A 24,490-nucleotide genomic window follows, 5' to 3' on the forward strand; every position below is an offset into this window, starting at 1 on the left:
TCAGTGTCAAAAATGGCAAATTAAATCCACTGTAATTCAATGTTTTATAGGACCTGTATTATGCAGAAAACTGCCATTACTTTATTTAAGTCTTGATACTTCATGAGCAGAAGTCACTGTTGATTGTATCTTCCATAGAAAAATAAGCTGTCCTTGTGAATAAATGACTTGCAGTTAGCACAGGGTTCAGGGGATTCCTATGTTGACACATTTTTTCACCAATTAATGACACCCGTGCACAGTGTCTATACTTTATTAATGTTTCAGGAACAAAATACAAAATCAAACTGATGAAAAGTCATCTTCAGTCTACAATCGTGCGTTCATTCCACCAGCTGCAACTATGGTCTCTCCAGTTATGTAGCTGGCATCATCAGAACATAAGAAAGAGATCACTGCAGAAATCTCCTTGGGTTCACCAATCCTATTAAACAATCAGGAGGCCATCGTTAGTACTATAGAACAGAAAAACAACAAGGCTCTCCAAAATACAAGAAATGCTTTAATTCAATGGTACATGTCAATGATGAACTATAAATAATGGGAAAACAGAAAAGCAGACAGAAAAGACTAAACAGAGCTTCCGAAATTCTAAATTATTGTCCCATCTCACCTCTTAATGCTTAAATTCTTCAAAAATTCCTCTTTGACACTTTCATTTTTCCACAGCTGAAAACAGGAAGAAAATAAATGTTCAACTGCTCAAGAACAATTAAGAGAAGCAAAATGTTTTAAAAACAGGAAACTTACCGCAGCACTGAACTTTGTTTTGATCAATCCTGGTGCCACACAGTTCACACGGATATTCAAAGGAGCCAGCTCAGGTGCCAGTGCCTTTGTCAAGCCCAACAAGGCTGTTTTACTAACGCTGTAGGGACCCAGGGCCTACAAAACAGTTTCATATTACACACATAGATTAGCACTTAAACACTAAAAGGGGAAACTAACATGACACATGTTGTCTGTTTAATACACACCTGGAAAGGCTGAAAGCCAGCAATCGAGGACACTATGACAACTGAGCCCCCACTGCATAACAGAAAAGAGAATTATTTACAAAAATTCAAAGAACTACCCAAATAAAAATGATATCATTGTTTCATAAGAACATCTGCATAAAGTTGGGAAGAAACCAACCCTCGTTTTTCCATATGCGGCACAACCAGTTTTGTCAGCAGGAATGTAGCTTTGACATTGACATCCAAGATCTGAAGAACACAAAGCAAAGTGATGAAAGTGTTGAGCTAGTTGATACAATTGACACCGATATAAATCTGTAGGACAATGGACAATATTAAACAGGTTTTGGTTTGGACTTTTAACTTTCCATTCATCCATCCATTGTGTAACCTACTATAGGATGAGGAGACACGACTCTAATTCAGCAGCATCAACCACAAGCCAGAAAGCAGCCATGGAATGGACTTCAGCCCACTGCTGGGCTCATTCAGAAATACACACACACGCATGGAGTTTTAAGGGCTCATTTAAGGAAAATGGATGCCTTTGGGATAGGGGAGGAAATCTGATGTACACAAAATAAAATGCACATAAACACAGGGATAATATGAATGCTCCACCCAGATAGTGCCTTGTCCTGGATTTAAACATAAGGCTGTGGACTTGAGGCCTAAGCTCGATCTACAGTGATATCAGATGGGCCCGTTTAAATTCATGCAGGCCAAATAAGCAGAGCTATGTGCACAGTGTTGTTAAATTATAAAAATGTATTTGAATGGAAGACTACAAAAACATTACTTGTTCCATCATCTTAACATAGCAAGACTTTGTTTATGATCAGGTTAATGTGCCTCATCAGGAGCACTAATAGGCGGCACAGTACTAAGCATTTCTATCCCACTGATTTGGTCCCCAGCCCTTGTGATACTATATTGCATTAAGTAAGTGTGAGAATGTTATTTTTTGATGATCATAAAAACTGCAGAAGATTATTGTTTGCTGTTCTGCAGCATCTGTGAGCAAATGGTCTTGGTGGTCAGGGTCTTATGTTAAATTTCAGCACCTGCATTACTGGGATCACAGTCTGCATGTGTGTGTGGAACGGTAAACATTCAAGAAGTCACCACTTTCTAATTTTCCACTTGCGGAACCAATCTGCCCATAAAACGGATATTGGGGATTGGGGACTGATGCCCTACACAGTAATTAGTGTGAACGCCACCCGGGCACAGACAGGCGGACATCTTGTTTTAAAACACCACACGTTTATTATACAAATTATTTACAGTCCGTCGGTCACAAAGACCCCCAAATAATGGTCACAAAGACCCAGTTCAGTGCACAATACCCCAAAACAGTCACAGTCCTGGCCACAATGCCTTTCTTCGGGCCGCCTCCACACTCCTCTTGCTTCGTCCTACTTCCACCCGACTCCAGCCCCGAATGAATGGAGACGGCCCCTTTTATAGACGACCCGGATGAGCACCTGGTGTTCCCGGCATTCCTTCTCTGACCACGCCCCAGCGTGGCGGAAGTGTCGGCTGTCCTCCCGGCTGCTCTCCGGCATCCTCCAGTCTTCCCCCAGCACTTCCTGGTGTGGCGGGAGTGCTGGGGAAACAAGTCCCAAGGCATTGGGGCGCTCCTGGCGGTGACCACGGGCTCCTACAGGCAAGGGCTTCCATGCCCTTGACCCGTGGCCCCCAAAGCAACCCGGAAGGCAAACCCCACGTGATCCAGGCAGGGCTCTGACCCTCTTCCGGTCCCTCCTGGCGTCCCGGCCGGGTCATGGCCCCTGGCATCCCTGACAGTAGAAACTCACATTGTGATACTGCAGGTTACACATACACATGTGCTTATTATGTCAAATTAAACACATCAGGTACACGCCTTCAGGGTGTGGGAGAGTCCCAGCGTACCTTCAGAAAAGCCACGCAAACAAGATGAGCATGAGAGGAGGTGAGAAATGGACCCATCTCCCAGTTCAAGAGATAATCATTTTTATGAGGATGCTTAACTTTAATTATTATTTAATGTTCAAAGTAACCCCTGTAACCATGACACTTGATGGCACCATTTCAACAACAAACAAATAAATGTAATACAAAAATACATATAAGAGTACATTTCCATTGCACTTTTGCTTAACCTGCAAGTAGTTCAATGTCTCAGTAAGTAACGATACTTCAGCCAACATTTTATTTAATGAACTGCACACTTTGTGTCTATTAGTCAAATTTTATTTCTATTCTGTAGAAGACAATCTGGCTCAGAAAACGCACTTGTACTTAAAATATTCATCTAAACTTGAACTTGAAAATTTTCTTGGCCCCTCACCAGCTGTTGTTTGGCTTTAGAGCGGTTCAGACCCTTTTGGGTCTATACGTGCTATGGTGGTGCCCACTCCAGCTAGAGATTACTAAAGTTACGTTCAGTATTATTTTATATTTGTTTATTCCTGGAACTTAGTTGAGACCACACATAGTTAGTTATTTATTGCCAAACAAGAGCCTGAATTTAATATTGTAAACTGAATACTTAAAGACAATAATTATAGGTTTTCGGCACTGCTCCACCACTGCACCATTAGTTTAGGTTCATGTTCTGCTCATTCCAGCACTGGCCTTTTTCTTCAGATTTTCCCAGATCTTAAAGACGCGCTGTTCAGGTTAAGTGTGCAAACTGCCCCATTATGAGGAGTGTGTGTGTGAGGGTGCGGGAGTGTGCCCTGCCATCGACTGGTGCTCTTTCTTGGGCTGCTAAGACAGACTCTTGGTCTCACAGCCATGGAATAGACAATGCAGATAAAAACAAAAAATGTATGGATTATTAAAGGATACTTATTTCTAAACTGCTTACGGTGTGCATATTGAAAACAAGAACATCCTAAAAATGATTCAAATGTTCTGTACATTTGTGAGGTACAATACAAAATCTTGTTTATGAATCAAGGAAAATTATCTTGTTAAGCAATGTGTGCAAATACTAATGTGCCTCTTAGTACTTATACTATAAAACACATACTCCATTTGTGACAGGCTGTGGTGAGCAGTGCACTGTTTAATGTTCTCAATAGTTAGATGGCTGACTATAGGTCATTTATAACTCTATGAATGTTTTATCAGTACCTTTCATTAAATATATATTTTTGACCACAGGGTCATCATTGGCTGAAAATTCTGTCCTTTTCTTGATACTTCCTTAATAATGATAGGTATTAAGTATTCAATTTCTAACAAGTTCACTGACCTTGACCCACTCAACACTTTCCTTCTATGGTAACTTAACATGTGGTGTTCAAACACACCCAAATCTTCAGCCTTTCCCTTTCATCCCCTGAAATGCACACACAAACACACACAGATACCTGCCTACCTGCTTTAGGACTTGTTCAAGAGTGTATTGTCATACGTAAATAGTACAATAAAATTTGTAATTGCATGTCCACTCAGGGCGGTACGTTGGTGCAGTGGTAGCGCTGCTGCCTCGCAGTTAGGAGACCCGGTTTTCACTTCCCGGGTACTCCCTGCGTGGAGTTTGCATGTTCTCCCCGTGTCTGCGTGGGTTTCCTCCCACAGTCCAAAGACATGCAGGTTAGGTGGATTGGTGATTCTAAATTGTCCCTGGTGTGTGCTTGGTGTGTGTGTGTGTGTGTGTCCTGCGGTGGGTTGGCGCCCTGCCCTGGATTGGTTCCTGCCTTGCGCCCTGGGATTGGCTCCAGCGGACCCCCGTGACCCTGTGTTCGGATTCAACGGTTGGAAAATGGATGTCCACTCAAAACAAAATACCAACAAAGAGACACCTACACACAAAAAGTTTAAATAGCATGTTATATACATATATAGTCACGCATGCGTGATGTAGGACCTCCTCATGGGCTTTATAAGAGAGTCCCCACAGCTCAGAGAAACCACCCGGCTCTGGCACTTAGCCCCGCTCCCTCTGACCTGCCCCCCCATAAGGAAGCCAGGCTGCCTGGTAAGAGTCTTCTATCTTGCAAGTGAATTGTCAGAAAGACAATCTATCTATCTATCTATCTATCTATATCTATATCTATATTATCTATCTCACGTCTTTCAAAGTGTCTTCTTTTGTGTGTTCCCCCAGTGGTTAATTTTCTTTTTGCTTTAAAGGACATTTTGAGTTGGACTTCTAACAATTAAATATGACAATACAGTTGGTGTCCCAACCTTTCAACATTGCCCTCCTGTCATTTCTGCACACATCCACATAATATAGTATATACAATCATATACAACACATTTTTGCAAGACATTATCAGCACAGACAGTATAATGAGGTCAGTCACATGAGAATGTCTGATGTACCTATGGAAGTGGCAGTTCAGTGTATTTACTTACAAATTAGTATTTTTAATTTCTATATGGAATGCGAAGCTTACAAATCTACATTCCAAATAGAAAAATTACAACATATAATAATTTCTATAAATGTGCACAGAATAAACAGTTTAAATGTAAGTTACAAACAAATTATTTTAATAGAGCAGAATGGCAGTACTGTGGGTTTCGCTCCCAGTCATTGTCTTTAGGGAGTCCGCACTTTTCACAGCAAATGCCTGGATTTTTCTCCAGGTATTCTGGTTTTCTTCCCACATCCCTAAAATAGGTATGTTAGTTTTGAATGTCCTGTTAATCTGTCTCTGTATGAGTGTGGGTGTGGAAGGCCCTTATGATGGGTTTCCGTGCAGCTAACGCTACCAAGATTAGCACCAGTTCTCTGTAAAACTGAACTAGATTAACTGGGTTTGTAGACTTCTATCATTTGTTTGAAAGCAACTCAAGCTTGAAGCACAATGCTGTCCAAAAATAGACACCACAGGCAGTATCAAGGTAACCGAGCATGTCATGTGCAAAACAAATTCAAAAGATAATGGAGACAGTTAGAACCCCAGCACTTTACCTAACATAATGAAGTTAATGCAAATCACCATTTATATAAATTATACTTTTGTCCACTTTAAGACAATTTAACAGAAGTACTTGGCTATTGATTATTTAATTTTACTTTGAGTAATTTTTATCCTTTTAATTTACCAACAGGTGTCATGGGAGTCCTCTTTTTTGAGTTCAAGCGGTTCTCACCATTTGCTCACAACAAATAAAGCAAGTTGCAACATTTTACTGAATATAGTTACCAGTATTATATTGTCAAAACGAAGTATCCCACCTTGTCCCACTCTGCCTCAGTGGAGTCCAGAATATTACCGAAAAATGGATTGACCGCTGCATTTGTGACCAAAATATCAATTCCACCATACTCTTTCACCGCCTGAAAATGCAACACACAAATAATATTCATCTTGTACAAAGCATTTTCTTTTAAGGCAAAATTTCTTCCTAAAGTGTAAAGCATAGATAGGATGACAACAACACAGCTAGCAAACTAAAAGGTATGTTAAACATCCAAGTCCCTAAATTCAGTCATTACTGAAAGCATCTGTGGAGAATATACTTAAAAATGTGATGATTTTCATCAAAATTTAGCATCAAGTATCATATTACCATGCTGACAAGTCTCTCCCTGTCCTCACTTTTGCCAACATGGCAAGTGGTGCCAGTGACACTGAGATTCTCACGGCGTAGTTCAGCTACAGCACGCTCCACATTCTCTCTACGGCGGCTGCTGAGGACTACTGATGCTCCTTCCTGAGCCAGGCTATGAGCGGCTGCAAAACCGATTCTGTAAGAAGCACAGAGAGTTTAGGGCCAGGATAAATACCCAAAAAGTAAAACAATACAGAAATGTCACTGTTTCATAATAATCAAAAAATAATCCATCAATATACTGTATCTAGGATCATCAATTAGCAGCTCACATGCAGTTTTCATCTGATTCCCCAAGTCACCCTCCAACACATTTTTTAAAGTTACATTAAAATTATGTAGACTCTACACAAGTATACAGATATATATATATATAAATAAACACACAGTAGCCCCAAATCCGTTTTGTTAATCAATTCATCAATAGCTAGGGATTTATGATCAGCCTGACTGACACCATCTTCCATACAGGTTTGAATATTCTCTATCAAAAGAACACAATATGCAACAGTTTCAGCTAAGAAAGGTACAGTTTTTACAAATTCAGTAACTTTTTTGTTAATTTATCACTAGTAAACTCTTACATAATGCCAACAGTACAATCTTTTAATACCTCCACAACAGTGATGGTTTTATGGTCCTTGGCCAGTATCCATATAGCTCAGAGGAAGGCAGCTCTTGCTTATTCTAATTTGCTTAGTTGAAGAACGTGTCACAGCATTATAAAGACATACTACTCAGTCCATTCACCACTGAAATGACAATTCTTAGTATCGATATTCCTCTTAAGATGCTTTAACAGAAACATTTTTGTTAGCTTTCTTGCAATGTGAATTTTGAATATTACTTCCTGGAAAATCAGTCAAAGTTACACGATTGGATACAACCACTGTGGATTTTTGTGGAAAAAAAAAAAATAAACACAATTTAAATACATGGGTTTGCTCATTTATAAGGCTAACAATAAGAGAATGAATCACCGGTAAGCTCAACATATGTTTCATAACTGAGGGGTGTGTGGTGGGTGTGTTTGTGTGAGGGGCAAGTCAAAGTGTACTTGCTCTATATATTTTTGACCCACCCATACAAACATTGGAAATTTACAAATAAGCAGCTTTTGGGCAATTACCAATAACTGACCTTTCCCGTGTTACATGAGATGATTCTGATGCCAATATCGACAAGTGTCTCAGGTATTTTGTGTGAATAAAATCTTTTTAACCTTTGTGCAAAATCTGCCCTTAACAGGTTTCCAAGTGTCTCTGCGTTCTTATTGCAGAATTTATTTAAAGGCAACAACTGGGATGTTCTGCCCTTCTTAATCTCACCTTTCTTAAACTTTCTTTCTTGACTGAATTCAGCAACCTTTTATCTGATTTGGCTATAAATTATGATCACGTAGTACTGACGGGGGATTTTAATGTACACATTGATGTGAAAACTGACACTTTTAGCAAATTTTTTACTTATTTGTTAAATTCAGTAGGATTTTGTCAGATTGTCAAAGGTCCAACTCATAATCATAACCACACATTAGATTTAAATATAACTTACAAAGTTCAGTCAGTCAGTCATTCTCCAACCTGCTATAATCTAACACAGGGTCACGGGAGCACATGGCGCAAGGCAGGAACAAACCCTGGGCAACACTCCAGCCCACCGCAGGGCAACTTACAAAGTTGAAATTCAAAATTTAAATATTACTTCATTAAATGAAGTTATTTCCATTCACTACTTAATTACATTTGATTTAGTCCTGCCCTTGCCAACACACTCACAGATTAAAACAAAGACAGTGCAACATCCAGATTGTAATTCTGCTTCAAAATTTATAGATACTTTGAGTAAGTTGAGTGTAATTGTGGAAAACCATTTACTGTAGATCAGTTAACATCAAATGTAAACGTGGAAAACAACTTATCAGCTAACATCACTTTATAATGTGACATTGAGAGATGCTCTGGACGCTGTGGCTCCCCTTAAAACAAAAGTAATCAAAGCACATAGAAACTCACCCTGGTTTAATGAAAACACTCGAGCTCTTAAATTAGAGTGTCGAAAACTGGAGCCCAGATGGAGAACAAAGCTACGTTAGAATTAAGTGCAGTATTTGACACCATTGACCATTCTATTTTACTGTACCGGCTAGAAAATGATGTTGGGCTTGCAGGCACTGTGTTCGCTTGGTTTAGTTCCTATTTATAAAAACGATTCCAATATGTACAGAAATGTGCTGACAGTACTCCATCATTATACACAGAAGTGAGATATGTTGTCCCGCAGGGCTCAGTACTGGGACCTTTACTGTTTTCACTTTACACGCTTCCACTGGGATCTCTCATTAGGAAACATAATGTTAATTTTCACTAGTATGCAGATGACACCCAGTTCTACCTTTCATTTAGATCAAATGAAGATTCTCCGATGTTGTCTTTAATTATTTGTGTTAGTAAATTAAAGGAGTGGATGGATGAGAACTACTACTCTTGAAACACCAATAAAAGAGATGTTAATTGTTAGAGGGAATGACGTTGATTACAATAATGTTTTGTCATCATTTAACTCAGTTGGAATCACCATTAATTTTTCTGAATCAGCCCGCAATCTAGGAGTTATCTTTGACTCCAGCATGTCATTTAAAGCGCATATTACAAAGTTGTCCAAATCATGTTTCTTCCAACTTAAAAATGTTGGGAAATTAAGGCGCTTTCTAAATAAACAGGATTCTAGGAATTCATGCATTTATTTCTAGTAGGATTGACTACTGCAATACAGCGTTCACTGGATGTTCAAACTGTTCTTTATACAGCCTCCAGTTACTCCAAAATGCTGCTGCAAGAATTATTATAAAAACAACAAAATACGAACACATAACGCCAGTTCTTAAATCCTTACACTGGCTCTCGGTTAAGTTTAGGGCAGATTTCAAAATCCTCCTTTTAACATATAAAGCATTAAATGACCAAGGTCCGGCTTACTTGTCTGAACTTATCATGATTTTACAAACCAGATCGCACATTAAGATCTCAAGATGCCGGACTGCTTATGATTCCAAGTATTAATAAAACAACAGTGGGAGGTCGAGCTTTTAGTTACAGGGCCCTTAAACTGTGGAGTGGTCGGCCTGCTACAATAAGAGATGCCCCTTCAGTCTCAGCTTTTAAATCCCAGCTGAAGACTCACTACTTCAGTTTAGCATATCCTGACTAGAGCTGCTGATTAACTGTACAGACTGCATCTCTGCTGTTAGTCATTAGCACTAAAACATAAGTAACATGATAGTTATAATTTGTTGCTAACCCTCACCTATTCGGTTTCTCTTCTCGGTACTCAAATGTGGCACTTGGTGCCGCAACCCGCCTGCCAAGTTGTTTTGCCTGCCTAAGGTAAAGTCATCCCTGATGAAGGATCACAGGAATCGTGGGGTAGAAGGGTTCTTTCATTGGATTGTCTGGCCCAGCACTGTTTCAGCTGTGGAATGGTCAAATGGGGGAGGCAGCTTGATGGATGAGGTCTCCAGGACTCTAAACAAATCCATTATTATGTGATATCATCTACTGTTAAATTCTGTGCCGTACTTGTAATTTTTTTATTTTTATACTGTATTGAGGATTTGTTCTGTTCTGTGTATTGTATTGTATTGACCCCCTTCTTTTTGACACCCATAGCACGCCCAACCTACCTGGAAAGGGGTCTCTTTTTGAACTGCCTTTCCCAAGGTTTCTTCCATTTTTTCCCTATAAGGGTTTTTTTGGGAGTTTTTTTTTTTTTTTGTCTTCTTAGAGAGTCAAGGCTGGGGGGCTGTCAAGAGGTCAAGCCTGTTAAAGTCCACTGCGGCAGTTGTGTAATTTTGGGCTACATAAAAATAAATTGTGTAGTATTGTATTAAACTGAAAAGGTTTAACACCTTCAATGTCTCCTCATAGATCACACCTGTTAATCCCACGATCAGCCTGCTTGCTCTTCTCTATACTTGTTCTACTGGAGCTAGGTCTTTCTTAGGAATATAGAAACTAAAAATGTACACAGTACTCCAGGTGAGGCCTCACTAGTGCATTATACAACATAAGGAAGTGAAATGTATCAGGAATAGTAAAGGGGAATTTAATACAGACAGTGAAACAGTAGATGATTTAAACTCACACTTTTCTAACGTTTTCACATATGAGGAAGTAGATAACCTCCCAGCAGTAAAAATGACTACTAATGAGGTACTAAGAGATACTTGGAAATTGTAGAGGGAGAAGTGCTGTTCAGATAAAATAGGCTGAAACCAAACAAATCACCAGGACCAAATAATATTTACCCTCGAGTTCTTAAGGAGGCTAGCAAGTACATATGTAAGAGCCATTTTTAGAAAGTGCTTCAATGCTTTAAGTTAAACTCATATTAGTGTTTGTTAATTTGAAGTAGAATGTAATTTTCTTTCATAGACATAGACAATGGTATAGTCTTTTACCCCCATAACTTAATATGAGATAGAACTTTCTTGCTATATCTGAGATACGATGTGTTAAGACTGAAACACCCATTTACAGCATGAAAATAGGATAAGCATACAGTTTTCTGACTGTTTAGAAATGGTTCAATTGTAAGCAAACTTAAAGAATGAAACAAGATATATAAGCTTTAAACAGAATGCTTCTTAAACAAGAACTTTTTTTTGCTATTATCAATTTTTTCTCTATTTTTGTGTGAACTGTTTTACTTTGAATTTTTACTAAAGTTTTTAAAACGAAGCTATTTTGTCTGTGGACATTTCGACGTGTCAAGCTTTTTGCAAAATCCCATGCAGCATACTGAAGGTGCAGAACTTTGGTAATTTTGGGTAAGTGCAGCTACAACATACTGTACATAAACCATTTTTAAGATTTTTAAGAAGTCATTACGCACTGAGGAAATTCCAACAGACTGGAAAATACTGTATTATCTCATTACATCAAAAGGGTGATTGGGACAATCGAAGCACCTATAGACCAGTAAGCTTAAAGTGCACAACAGGTAAATTAATGGACGGAATTATTAAGGCTAATATTAAGCAACACGTGGCAAGAACAGGAGTTTTACTGAACAATCAGCACGGGTTCAGAAGAGGGAGGTCATGTTTTACTAACATCCTGGAATTCTATGAGGAAACAACAAAAGGATATGACCAGAGAAGTGCATATGGTATTTATTTTGACTTTCAGAAAACACTTGATAAGATCCCACATAAGAGGCTGGCCATTAAGCTAAAAGAAGTGGAAGTTCAGGGTGTAGTGCAGAGATGGGTGCAGAATTGGGTCAAACACATGAAACAAAAGGTGAAACAATGCCAACCTTGGTTGAGTCTGCAGGTGATACCAAGCTATGTGGAATGGCATATAATCTGAAATCCGTTGAATCATTACAGAGGGACTTGGACAGCATACAGGTTTGGGCAGATTTGTGGCAGAAGAAATTTTATGTAAGTAAATGTGAAATATTACACATAAGAAGAATAAATCTTAGATTTAAATAAAATATGAGAGGTCTGAAAATTGAAAGTACATCTTATGAGAAGGACTTAGGAGTTGTGGTGCACTCGACACTATCAACAGCAGACTGTATTCAGAAGCCATTAACAAAGCCAACATAATGTTAGGTTATATAGCACAATGTGTAGAGTACAATTCCAAAGAGGATATGCTCAAGCTTTATAATACACTGCTGGGAACTTGGCTGGAGAACTGTTAGTATAAAGTATCTATCTATCTATCTAGTTCTGGAGAAACTAGGCCAATTCCAACACTGCAGGGGAACAGTTGAACCTTTTCAGTTTAGGCAAAAAAAGATTATCAGGAGACATTATTGAAGTGTTTAAAATAATGAAGGGAATTAGTACAGTGGTTTGAGACTGTTATTTTAAAATGAGTTTATCAAGAACACAGGGACACAATTAGAAATTTGTTAAGGGTAAATTTCGTACAAACATTAGGAAGGTTTTCTTCACGTAGAGAACCACAGACACATGGAATAAGTTACCAAGTAGTGTGGTGCACAGTAGGATTTTATAGACTTCCAAAACTCAGCTTAATGTTATTTTGGATAGGACTGGTGAGCTTTGAGGGGCTGAATGGCCTATTCTCATCTAAATCTTTCTAATGATCTAACATGCACCTCTGATCGTATCTTTTTACTGCTCCACCTTTTGGGATGAACTTGAAAATGCAACACATTTTTGAACCTGCCCCACATGCCCTTAACTGTCTCCACACTTAAAAGCTTATCTCAATTTATCTTACTGAGAATTTGTCACATTTGCTCAAAGTTACTAAGCTGTTAATTTTAGCTTTTTTGCAATTTGGTAATTATCTTAACTACAAGAACTGTTTACTATAGCCATGAATATTTCAGTTATGGATTTTGCTTCCAGGGTGTTTTGACTGAAGGTCTTCAATTTGTTATGCAAAAGCTGAACTGTCAAAGAATTAGAATATACTGCAATGAGGGGTTTTCCCCTTTAGCTTTGCGTTAGACAGCATACTTCACCAAGTTGTGTCATTTTACATGATGAAAAGTCTGGTATTTTATATTTTTTTAACTTTTAATACAGCCAAACAGAGCACATTTTATTATTGCCATTTTGTTGTTGCTGATACTCATGGTGAAAAATAACCATCAATTTGACATATTACCCAGCAAACCAAGCAGTGTTTAGTGAGCGGTCTTGCTTCTGTGTTGTATATTTAATGAGTTATCATATTGGTCTAGCATGCAGCCTTGAAATAACCTTTTAATCAGGCCTTATACCAATAATTTCTTTTAATGTCCATAATAGTGGATACTGATGGTTTGTTCAATTTTCCATGAATTTATAAAATACAGTAGGCCATGCTTGACATACACCTACTTCATTATTCCTAATCTTCTAACACCGTGGGATTTTTATAATATTGTGTCTGTTTGACTGGTTATTAATTCTTTTATTGTAATGTATATATTTTTAAAAATGGATTCATTATAAAGGTGGAGTTCACCTCTTCCTCTTGTCACTCTCATCCTATTCTTTACACAACAATTTCAGCCCAACATTTTACAGTTTTGTCATCAATCCTGTCCCTTAGCTTCTCACATTCACTTGATCCTCCTCATTATGGCCCTTTTTTTAACTTTGATTCAATTTCACTCTCGTTATTTGCATCTCAAACCCAAACAATTCCTCACACAAGTACATCAGCTAAGCTGATTTGTGTTTTCTATTAAATAAAAAAGTTATGTGTTTAAATGCATTCATTTCATGGCAATGTGCTGCATGTTGGCTTGACATGCAAGTAAGAATTATACTGTAATCTGTATATATGGCAGTACTACTACTAACACAAAAACCGAATGCTGTTTTTATTTCTTAGTATCGATGTCCATTCATCTCCACTAAACAGGTGAGATAAGCAACTGAACGTCACAGCTTCCAAGTTAATAACTTGTTTTAATTAGATTAGGGCTAGATGCATTTGTTTGTTTATGCATTTTTATCTTGTTTCATCTGAAATGCCTTCAGTAGTGTCTTGCATGCAATAAACCATCTATCTATCATTGTCAGTCCTCAAATCCACATTTACTACATCACCATCTGTTAGCTTTCTCTCCCCCTCTATCTCTTACACACACTTTCAACACACTGTGGTGGCACAATTCACATTTTAGTGAGTCATTTTGCCCCTAAAATGTTTAACTTTTCAAAGAGAGGATTGCATAGTCAATTATTTATGATTAAATTGTTGATTTGTGATATTAATATATGTGATCAATATGGACACACCACCTTATTTTTAGATCTAAACGTCCCACCTACTCATACAACTCCACTGCAGATATACTCCATGAATGCCTCAAGTCAATCTCTCTTTCATTAATTTACAGAAGCCTACGTTCCCCTTATAGACAGTCACAAACACGATGGCAGGGACGGACAGTCACAGTGGCCAATTGCCACATCTTTGTGATAATGGAGAAAACTGACAGAAGCACAAGCAGAATGTGCAGACTTCCCAGGCAATGGCCAGAGTTAAAGCCAATCACTGTAGCTGTCAGGGAGTCGTGCTGCGCTGCCTGACCACCATCCTGTGTTTCAAACTCCTGCCTGGTGGGTGTGCTATTACAGTACCCGATATAGTTAATAGTTTTATTTTTTAAGAACATAAGAAGTTTGACAAATGAGATGACCATTCAGATCTTCAGGCTCATTTGCTTAGTTAACATAACAGCTACATTCTCTTTAATATTTCATCCAGATTTTTTAAAAAGGTTGTCAGGGTTTCTGCTTCAACTCCATGTCTCAGTCATTTGTTTCAGATTCCCACAACTCTTTGCATAAAAAAGTTCTTCCTGGCTTCGGTTTCAAATGCACTTCTCCTTAATTTCTACGGATATCCTTGAGTGTGTGATTTACTGTTAAGCTGAAAGAATTCTGCCTGATCTACTTTAAATGCCTTTGAGCATTTTGAAGACCTGGATTAGATCCCCATACAGTCCCTTCTGCTCGAGACTAAACAGGTTTGATTCTCTAAGTCTGTAACATTAGGATACGTCCTTAACTCCTGGAATGATCCTGGTTGTTCTCCACTGCACATCTTCAAATGATGCCATGTCTTTGTTGTAGTGTGGTGACTAAGACTGCACACAATACCCCAGATGTGGTCGCACTAGTGCATTATATAGTTTGACCACTACATCCTTTGACTTAAAGTCAAGTTTTTATGGTAGAACCTAACATTTTATTTGCCTTTTTAATGGCTGATGCACTCTCCTTAGATGATCAAATCATTGTGTCAACACCAACCCCTAAACCTTTTTCACAGGTTGCTTCCTTTAGGACTGTGTCTCTAACTTTGTATTTATAATTGACTTTCCTTTTGTGTAGCACTTTGCATTCTGTTTATGTTAAACTGCATTTTCCAGGTATTCACCAACTTCTGAAGCTTGCCCAGGGCTTCTTGAAGTGTTTTTGCTGCCTCTTCTGTGACTACCATTCCTCCAATTTTAGAGTCATTTAAAATACAACTAGACTTTATAAACATTGAAGTAAAAACTAACTTTGCACCAGTAACAGCAGGCCTGCGACGGAAAATATTTTTCCAAAGTTTTCACTAATTCTTATTTTTTTGGTGCACTGAATCCAAAAATGATATCCATTTTTTCCGATCATGTAAGGTTTTCTCACAAATTGCCATATTCAACTTGGCCATTTGTTATTATTCCCTGAGGGTCTATACTGTACTCACAGAGTATTTAGACCAGGCATGTCAAGCACATGGCCCCCGGGCCGTATGCGGCCCGCATGACAGATCCTAGTTAGCACTAAACTTGTACAAAATTATATCGTTCGTGATTGAATCATTCTGCATCTTCGGCATTACTTATTGACTTTTCTTACTTCTGCCTTCTGACAAAAGCACGTTTTCCCATGGCATTACGGTACCGGAAACGTCATCTGCTAGTATAGTTGCAGCCGCCAAGTCGCAACTGAAGTGCTAGGCTGCGGTCCGTGGCCCACTACCGGGCCGCGAGAGTACTGCCAGCAACGGAGACTCACTCAGTGAAGGGTAACAGCAAAAAGGCTGCCCCCTTCACTGAGGACACTTATCAGAACGTTAGGCGGGCGGGGCTTTTCAGCGGGGCAGAAAGAGGAGAGAGACCGCGGTAAGAGAGTATTACAACAAAGTATTTTTACGTTTCTGACAGTTTCCCCATATGACACGAGTCCACAGAAATCTCGTTACTATGAAGTACATTCAGCAGCAGATACTTTCATTACAACGAAGTGACCTAGAAATGCTTGAATGAATCATCCACAGAGCAGTTAGTTCTGTGGTCACAGCTCAGTTGTGGACATTTGCACAACGATCCCCAAACAGAAACACTGTAAAAAAAAAACGTTCTTTCTTCGAACATTCCTCGTACTGTTTTTTTGCTGTTTTTGTTTTGTGTGGTTTTAAGTGATACCTTTTCCTTATTGCTCGTCAACATTTGAAAAACATCCATTAGAATTTAACTCATTATCACCCTTCTATAGAAACGGCATACTTGTTATATGCAAAAAAGAAGAAAAATCTCGGGTTGCAGACGTATGCGAACTACTGCATTTGAAGACGCCGAAAAAGCTGTTTTTATGTGGTTGCAGTGATGCTTGTTCAAGAAACATTCATATTAATGCGGCACTCATTCAAGAATATATGATGTTTTTAAACTCTCTTGGGACCCGGACCAACAATCTCACACGTGGCAACAGCGCTTCGGGACGCACTTCAGCGTATCGTTCCAGTTGGGTGGGGGGGATCCCAGATCCCAAAAGAGTTCAGAAACCTCACAATATGAAGAAGAATAAAAGGATAATTTGGCTTATGATTGATAACGGTGCTGACCACAACATGTTTCCGCACTTAGGTAATGTTCACATTGAATTCCTCCCACCCAATTGCACGGCAGTGCTTCAGCCATTGGATTTGGGCATCATTCGCACCCTGAAAATGTATCATCGCAAGGAAATGCTGAAAATAATTCTCGTCAGCATAACCTTTAGACAGGAGAAGATTAAAATAATGTGAATGAAGCTATTGAAGCTGCTTCCATTTTCAACATCCTATCTTTGTGATGCATGTTTTCTGCAGTGACAGCAACCAAAACGAGATTACGGAGTATACTGAACATAAGCAACACACTTTGCGTGTCACTGTCTTCCATCCTCCCCAGATGGAATAATTTGGTTGCAGGAAAACAAGCTCAGGGCTCTCACTGATTCTGCATTATGGTAAGCTGTATAATTTCTATTACTAAATTATAACTTAATAATAATAGAAATGTAATGTAAATTGCGTATAAAACTGCCCTACTAACCCCCATAATCACCCCATAAACTCCAACCTCCAACAACCCACCGGTCCCTGGAAAAATTTGCTTCTAGTAAAGCGGTCCTTGGTGTCAAACAGGTTGCGGACCACTGGGCTACACTACTGGCTGGGCTGCTGAGACTGGCCACTGGGCAGAACTGACCATCACAAGTAGTAATAACTCGCATATTTTCACGTTCTTTTGCTCTAGTTTTATGTAATTTTGTGCTAGTATTGTAACGAACAGTTAGTGCAGACTACAGCTGAAGATCTGAAGTGGACGCGAGAGGTTGGTGAGTTGTTTATTAACAGATTTTTGTGATTTTGAGTTTGTATAATTAGTGTAGGTCAGGGGGCTTTTTGCATATCGGATTTCAATTCACACGAACAGGACTTTGTGCTGTTTACGTCACCATACTCTTACAACGTTGAGAATGCGCCTGAGAATATCCAAATGGAATTGACTGAACTGCAGTCAGATTCTATAATGATGGCAAAATACAGCGAAGTTGGTGTGCCAGGCTTGTATGCTTACCTGCCACCCTTGTACTGTATGTGCAGATCCATAAGTTGGCATCGAGAGTACTGTCTATGTTTGGAAACACTTACCTTTGTGAGCAATTGTTTTCGTTAATGAAAGCTACCAAAACCCCACATCACTTAAGACTTACTGTCGAGCACCTTTCATCCCTCGTAAAAGTGCAGCTGCACAAGATTTCAAGCCTGATATTGACAAACTGGTTACTAATAAGAGATGCCAAGTGTCGGGACAAAAGAAATAAATCTCACACTGTAAGACTCCTATATAAGCAATGAATATAATATATAATAATATAAGGACCTAGCTAAGAGTACTCTGTTGTACGGAGATTGTATGGAAATAAATTGCTTTTCTTTAAACTTTAAGTGTTACATTTTTTAAAGTTTTCAGTATTGGAAAGAAAGCTACAGTAACTTTGTATAATAGTATAATACAGTAGCATTTGTTACAGTGTGGCCCGCTGACGGACATATGGCAGTCGAAGCGGCCCACCAATGGTAGTAAATTTGACATGCCTGATTTAGAACATTTCTAACCAAATGACTGAATATTTTTCTTTTTCAACCAGCAGGAGTCATGAGAGAGCAATAAATAAGACAAAGCATGAGTAAATGCAAGCAAAGACAGTGTTCAAGACAAAAGGAACACTGTGCTCACATGAATATGGCTACTCAAGGTTGTCGCACTTCACCACATGTGTGAGAACTATCTTGTGAAAAAACAGCACAGGAAAACCACTGCTTTTGGTAAGAAACTTTATTTCACATATATTGTGGAGTGTAACTTGGTGATCAGTACAAAAATGGTTGAGAAGGACAAATCAGCTTGGCTTTCGTTTAAGGAATTGGTCACCAAAATTCCTTGGTAACCATAAAGTCCCAAACTTTGAGGCCATTGCTGAAAAAATGTGAACAAAATTAGAAGAACTGGGTTGTTCAATGAGCCTCAAGCAGCATTCCCTCCACTCTCATTTGGACTACTTCCCGGAGAACATGGGTGTGGTGAGCGAAAAGCAAGGCAAGGGGTTCCATCAAGATATCAAAGAAATGGAAAGGAGCTACCAGGGGAAATCGAACGTTAGCATGATTGCGTGACTATTGTTGAGGGCTGCAGTGAGAAACTGTGGACAAAAAACATAAAAGGAGAAGCCTCAAGAGAAGTTTTGAAGGACAGTGAAAACACCATGGAGTATATGTGTATAGACCTGCTGTTTAAGACTGTTTAATTCTATTCTTCAATTTTTTCTGGTTCTACTTTGGATGGTTGTCTTGAAAATAATTTACAACAGAGATTTTTCATAAAATTTGCTAAACTGCATTTTCCGGGTGTTCCCCCACTTCTCAAGTTTGTGCAGGTCTTCTTGAAGTGTTTTGCTGCCTCCTCAGTGTCTGCCATTCCTCCAATTTTAGAATCATTTAAAATACAATTACACTTTATAAACATAGAAATAAAAAAACAACTTTGCACCAGTAATAATTTATCCTACTACTTTGTCTCACTGCCTGTAGAAGGAAAATTGCAGACCTACCCTTCTGTGGATGCAGTGACCACAGCCACCTTGCCTTGAAGCTTTCCACCCCTCTGTGATTTCGAGTCCACAATACCGCGCAGGGTCATCGCTTGCACACTGGGCTTCTGAAGGGAAAAAACGTTGCGGGTCCAAATCGTCAACGGTCGAGCTGGTCTGCTGCAGAACATCCTGTACAGAAAAAAGAATTATGGTCAACAGTTAAACACGAGAAGAGCAAAAGAATAACAGTAAGGCAGCAATTCCCTCTTCACTTACAGCAGGGGCCAAAAGTGGCTGGAATGGAAATGAATCTACAAGACACTGGGCCAGAGCAACGCCATCCTGATAGTCGCCATTCAGCTCTTTTCTCACTGGCGTTTTTTGTTTTTTTAATTAATAAACACATATCTGCAGTGACCAACAATTTTGTTTTGTGAAAGATTTGAAAGATTCTAACACTTCTGGCTATGTAACAATCTCATGAGATAAAATACATTTAAGAAAACAGCTTCTGTACATTTCTGGTAGCTTTTTATGTAAGCACAGTCGTCAAAAAAATTGTACTTGGCCACCACAGCAACTGCAGTCTCCAGTAATGAATCTCAATGAATGATAATCAAGACTAAAATTCTTTGCTGGCATCCTACCCAGAGTTGGCTATTGACTTGTGCCCACTGCTGCCAGGATTAAGGTGGATCGCAAACATATAGTTTGGTTAGACGAACTAGAATTCTCCAGGACGTACACATTTCAAAAGGTAAGAAAATGTCAGTCATGGTAGGAATTACGTATCTGCCGTTATATATGAATAATGCTGTATTTTGTTGTTTAGTTTTTATGCTGTCACTGCAATTTATGTTTACACACAAAACTCTTCACTCCAGTATGTGTAATAAAGGGTACCATTATCTACTGTGTTCTGAGACTTTACAGGTCAGAAAGACTGACGTTTCAAGGTATGGCAGTAAGACTCGCTTATCATGACATCGGAAAGTCACACACGTGAGTAAGAATCTCCCAGAATCACTCTGTACACAGGACAGTAATGACACCTAAGCAAGAACCACGAGGAAATAAAAAAGCAACGAGAAACAAGGGGATGATCTTCTAAATACTGGACTAGAAACTGGGGATCTTGCAAGTCACAGAATATGCGCAAGACCTCCCTAATTCCTGGTAGCATACAATGATAAACTTGTTTTAATACTTGACAGTATTACTTTAATTATACAAGGCAATTTAAAGTAATTTAGAGTAACAAGTTACAGATGACCCTATGATGGACCTGCTGCCACAATCAATGCATTTTAAACTGCTTTTGAACATTCAGGTTTGGAGGTTAGAGTCCAACTTATATATACACTTGGAAAAAAAATGATTTTAATATGCACTAATATCAGTAAAATGATTCTTACCATTGCATAATAATATACACAGTTAAATACAGACATGAAAAGTGTTAACTTTTGTTGTATTTCAGGCCCCCATGTGCCTCATTATAGCATACATTAATTAAAACAAGAGTGTATGTTACATATTCATCTTTTCTGTCGTTTTTTCAATGTTTATCAAGGGTTGCTGAAGTGCCGGTGCATATCCTGGCAGCCATGGGCACAAAGTTGAAACAACTCCTGGATAAGGCGCCAGTCTGTCACCGGGTATACTCACGCATAGCATTTTCAAAAGGCTTTTCATTGAATTTTCAACAATAAATCCAATAGGTCAGCTAAGCGCATCCGTTATTGCCCTCGGTTCGATATTCAAATTCGAAAATTAAATAAAACGGTCTTTGGTGTATGTGAATAATAATGACTGTCACTCTTTAGTTGTAGGAATAGAAAGTTGACTAACCGAAAGACGATGCGATCCTCTTTTCAGTCACAGTTGGGCCTTTCTGCAAGTTGTACGCCGACGAGTGCCTTTTAATTATAATATTGGGAAATGTACGGACTCTTCCCACTTGTAACACATCTGCAACATAACAAACCACGCTCTGGTCACTGCACACCACCGAAACCACATAACACAACTAGCCATACACATGAAATCTTTTCTGCCTGCCTAAGCGAAGTTAAACAGATGTTTGCATACAGCATCGGCTCACATTTGTAATCAGGTATTTAAAATCCACTCGTTTTGAAACGTGCTGAATTAGGAAGTTACATGTTCGATGCAAATATGGTAATGACTGCTGGACCACAAGAAGGTACGCAAGTGTTTAATACTGCGTTAAACGTAAAATTAGACACGAGCCAACACGAGAGAGCCATGGACAAGAGAGTTGCTAAAATGAAGAATGCACCAAAAAAACGACATGGATGGATTTTGGTCGCGTATAAAGTATTATCTTAACAACTGAAGCTACTGAAACTTCTCTATACCTTAGCAGCTACTGCTTTGTCTGTCACCCTGAATCTCTGCAGTCGCAGTAAAATACGTTCCAAGAAAATTATCCTTCAAGCTCAAAGCCCACACTAAAAAAGTTTAAAGGTTGAACGGAAAGCAAAACAAACATAAAAGCACGAAGGTTACTTAAAACTTTGGGGAAAACAAAACAACACAAGCCGATTGGTCGAACTGCTCACTAAAACGCCCCATTGTTGCACTTCCCCCGCGGCGTGTGCCAGATGATAATTACGATGCGCGTGCGTAGAAGCTTTACCCTTATTGGATAATTTTGCGACATGTATCCAATGTGCTACTGAAGACAGGTTAGGAGCATGCGCTGATACATTGCTACTGAAGGTCTGACAAAACGGCTGACGACTGACACTTGTAGTGGATTGGTCGGTATAAATGACTGACAAGAAACCACTAAATATGATCGGAAAATAAAAATGACTGACATGCAGTTCAGGTGGATGATTGGATAATTGAAACGACTGTTAAGGTAGTAACGCCGGCGACTGGCAGAAGTAGCTCCGCGTGCCATTTGTAAGATACCCATTTACCAGGTTACCAGGTGTGTTTTCCAGTGTGAAAAAGTGCAAAGGTAAAAAGAAATTACAAATTAAATAATACCAAATATTATTACTCTGAATACTATCGTTAGTATTGAAAAGCGTAGTTCTTATAGATTATTTGGGGTTTCCTTGCAAACAACTCCATATTTGCGAGGTGGCTTGGTAAAAATTCATCCATCTTCCAGACCCGCATTATTCTGAGAAGTGTCGCAGGAAAGCTGGAACAATCCCTGGATAGACCTACACACACCCACACATTAGACAATCCACCAAACCTGCATGTCATGGACTGTGGGAGTATTTTTAAAGAAAAAGTTTACTATAATAGGCAAGAATCAATGTTGGATATCTTGATTGAAGGTCAAACTCTGTGCTAACCATCAGACCAAGCATGGTGCCAGTTGATCAAACTGTAGTATTTTTGCCACTCTGCCCCTCAACTCATGCTGCACCTCTGGTGGGTACGAGGCTGAACATTATATGTTAAAAACCTGACAGATGGGGAGAGGTAGCTGTGTGCCAAACTTCAAGCCTGTGGCTTGACAAACAAAGCTAAGCAAAAAGAACAAACAACGACAGGATTGTATATAAAAAAGGGAAACTCCATACATTTGACTGCTGATCGACAAGTAATTCGCTCTTTCATAATCGACAGTATCAAATGGTGTAGAGGGCACTCTGCTAATATGAGCACTTAACACACAGTTAGCAAAGCAGTAAAGTAAGGCATTAATGGACTACATAAGGACTACATAAACAATATAATGTTATAACTGACCAGTTCTATGATTGCACTAAGGTGGTCTGCCTGTGCCCCCTTTTCATATTGGATTTCCCTCCCAGGCAGCATGTCTCAGATAGTGTGTATGGTCCTCTGCAGTCTTAGTGTCTTCTTTTTTTGCCTTAAGCCCAAAGTATAGCTTTCCACAGAGAACCAACTCTTTTTTTTTTTAATCTTTACATGGGCTCACTCCTGCCTATTTATCTGAATTATGTGCTTTACGCCAGCCATCCAGAGTGCTTAGATCTTCTGGTCAGTTGTCTCTTGTCGTCCCTCATACCAAGTGTCAAACTAAGGGGGACAGACGGGGCTTTTACAGCTGCTGCTCCTCTCCTGTGGAACTCTTTACCTCATCACATAAAGGAGTCGTCTACAATTGAACTGTTCAAAATAAGATTAAAGACTCATTTCTATTCACTAGCATTCCGTGACCTTCAGTAATACTAAAGGTTTCCTCATTGTGATTATATAACACTAGACATGAAGCCCGTTACAATAACGGGCGCTAGAACAGTAGTGCATAAACATTAGTATGAACAGTCTATATTAAATGGCAAGGGACCTTGTATGTGGCTGTAATGTGCGTCACTGTATCGTGTGCCTTTAATTTTCTCTTTCATTAATACTGTTTTGTATTTCCGTAAAATGCCTGTAATTTGGTCTGACATTAATACAGTGGAACCTCGGTTCACGACCATAAATCATTCCAAAACGCTGGTCGTAACCTGATTTGGTCGTGAACCGAAGTAATTTCCCCCATAGGATTGTATGTAAATACAATTAATCCGTTCTAGACCGTATGAACTGTATGTAAATATATATTTTTTAAGCAGAAAAATAGTTAATTATACCATTGAATGCACAACATAATAGTAAACTAAATGTAAAAACATTGAATAACTCTAAGAAAACCTTGAACAACAGAAAAAACTAACACTGCAAGAGTTCGAGCTACTGTATAGCTTTACGACCCGCTCTGTGTGTGTGTGTGTGTCGCGCGTGCCTGTGTGTGTGTGTGTGTGTGTCTCGCGCGTGTGTGTGCGTCTCCAGCGCGACTGTGTGTGTGTGTATGTGCACGTCTCGCGCATGCCTGTGTGTGTGTGTGTGTGTGTGCGTCTTGCGCGCGCCTTTGCGTGTGTGTGTGCGTCTCGCACACGTCTGTGTGTGTGTGTGTGCGTCTCGCACACGCCTGTGTTTGTGTGTGTGTCTCTATCTCTCTCTCTCTCCCTCTCTCTCTGCACAGGGAATGCACAGGAAGAGACTGAACACGTGCTGTGTGGCCCGCGCATGCACTTCACCAGAAGACACACACGGACACCTGGAC

At 39.2% G+C, this 24,490-nt stretch overlaps 1 protein-coding gene across 3 annotated transcripts; it reads right to left on the reverse strand.

Moving 5' to 3' along the window:
- Positions 1 to 237: 237 nt before the first annotated feature.
- On the reverse strand, positions 238 to 22,036 carry LOC120525607 (dehydrogenase/reductase SDR family member 4-like). Of its 3 annotated transcripts, XM_039748042.1 has the most exons (10): positions 21,804 to 22,036; positions 21,274 to 21,393; positions 19,441 to 19,611; positions 6,483 to 6,660; positions 6,148 to 6,249; positions 1,138 to 1,208; positions 978 to 1,029; positions 751 to 885; positions 614 to 669; positions 238 to 424 (listed from the first exon to the last, which is right to left on the reverse strand). In XM_039748042.1, exons 3-10 carry the CDS (start codon positions 19,608 to 19,610, stop codon positions 310 to 312), a joined length of 879 nt encoding a protein of 292 aa, XP_039603976.1. In that variant the 5' UTR covers position 19,611; positions 21,274 to 21,393; positions 21,804 to 22,036; the 3' UTR covers positions 238 to 309. The 3 variants fall into 3 exon arrangements, with proteins under 3 accessions (XP_039603976.1, XP_039603967.1, XP_039603987.1); XM_039748033.1 differs by lacking the exon at positions 21,274 to 21,393; XM_039748053.1 differs by lacking the exons at positions 21,274 to 21,393; positions 21,804 to 22,036 and adding an exon at positions 19,699 to 19,995.
- Between the last annotated feature and the right edge of the window lie 2,454 nt (positions 22,037 to 24,490).

This window comes from Polypterus senegalus, chromosome 1 (assembly GCF_016835505.1).
Source record: "Polypterus senegalus isolate Bchr_013 chromosome 1, ASM1683550v1, whole genome shotgun sequence".
In the NCBI taxonomy this organism is placed as follows: domain Eukaryota; kingdom Metazoa; phylum Chordata; class Cladistia; order Polypteriformes; family Polypteridae; genus Polypterus; species Polypterus senegalus.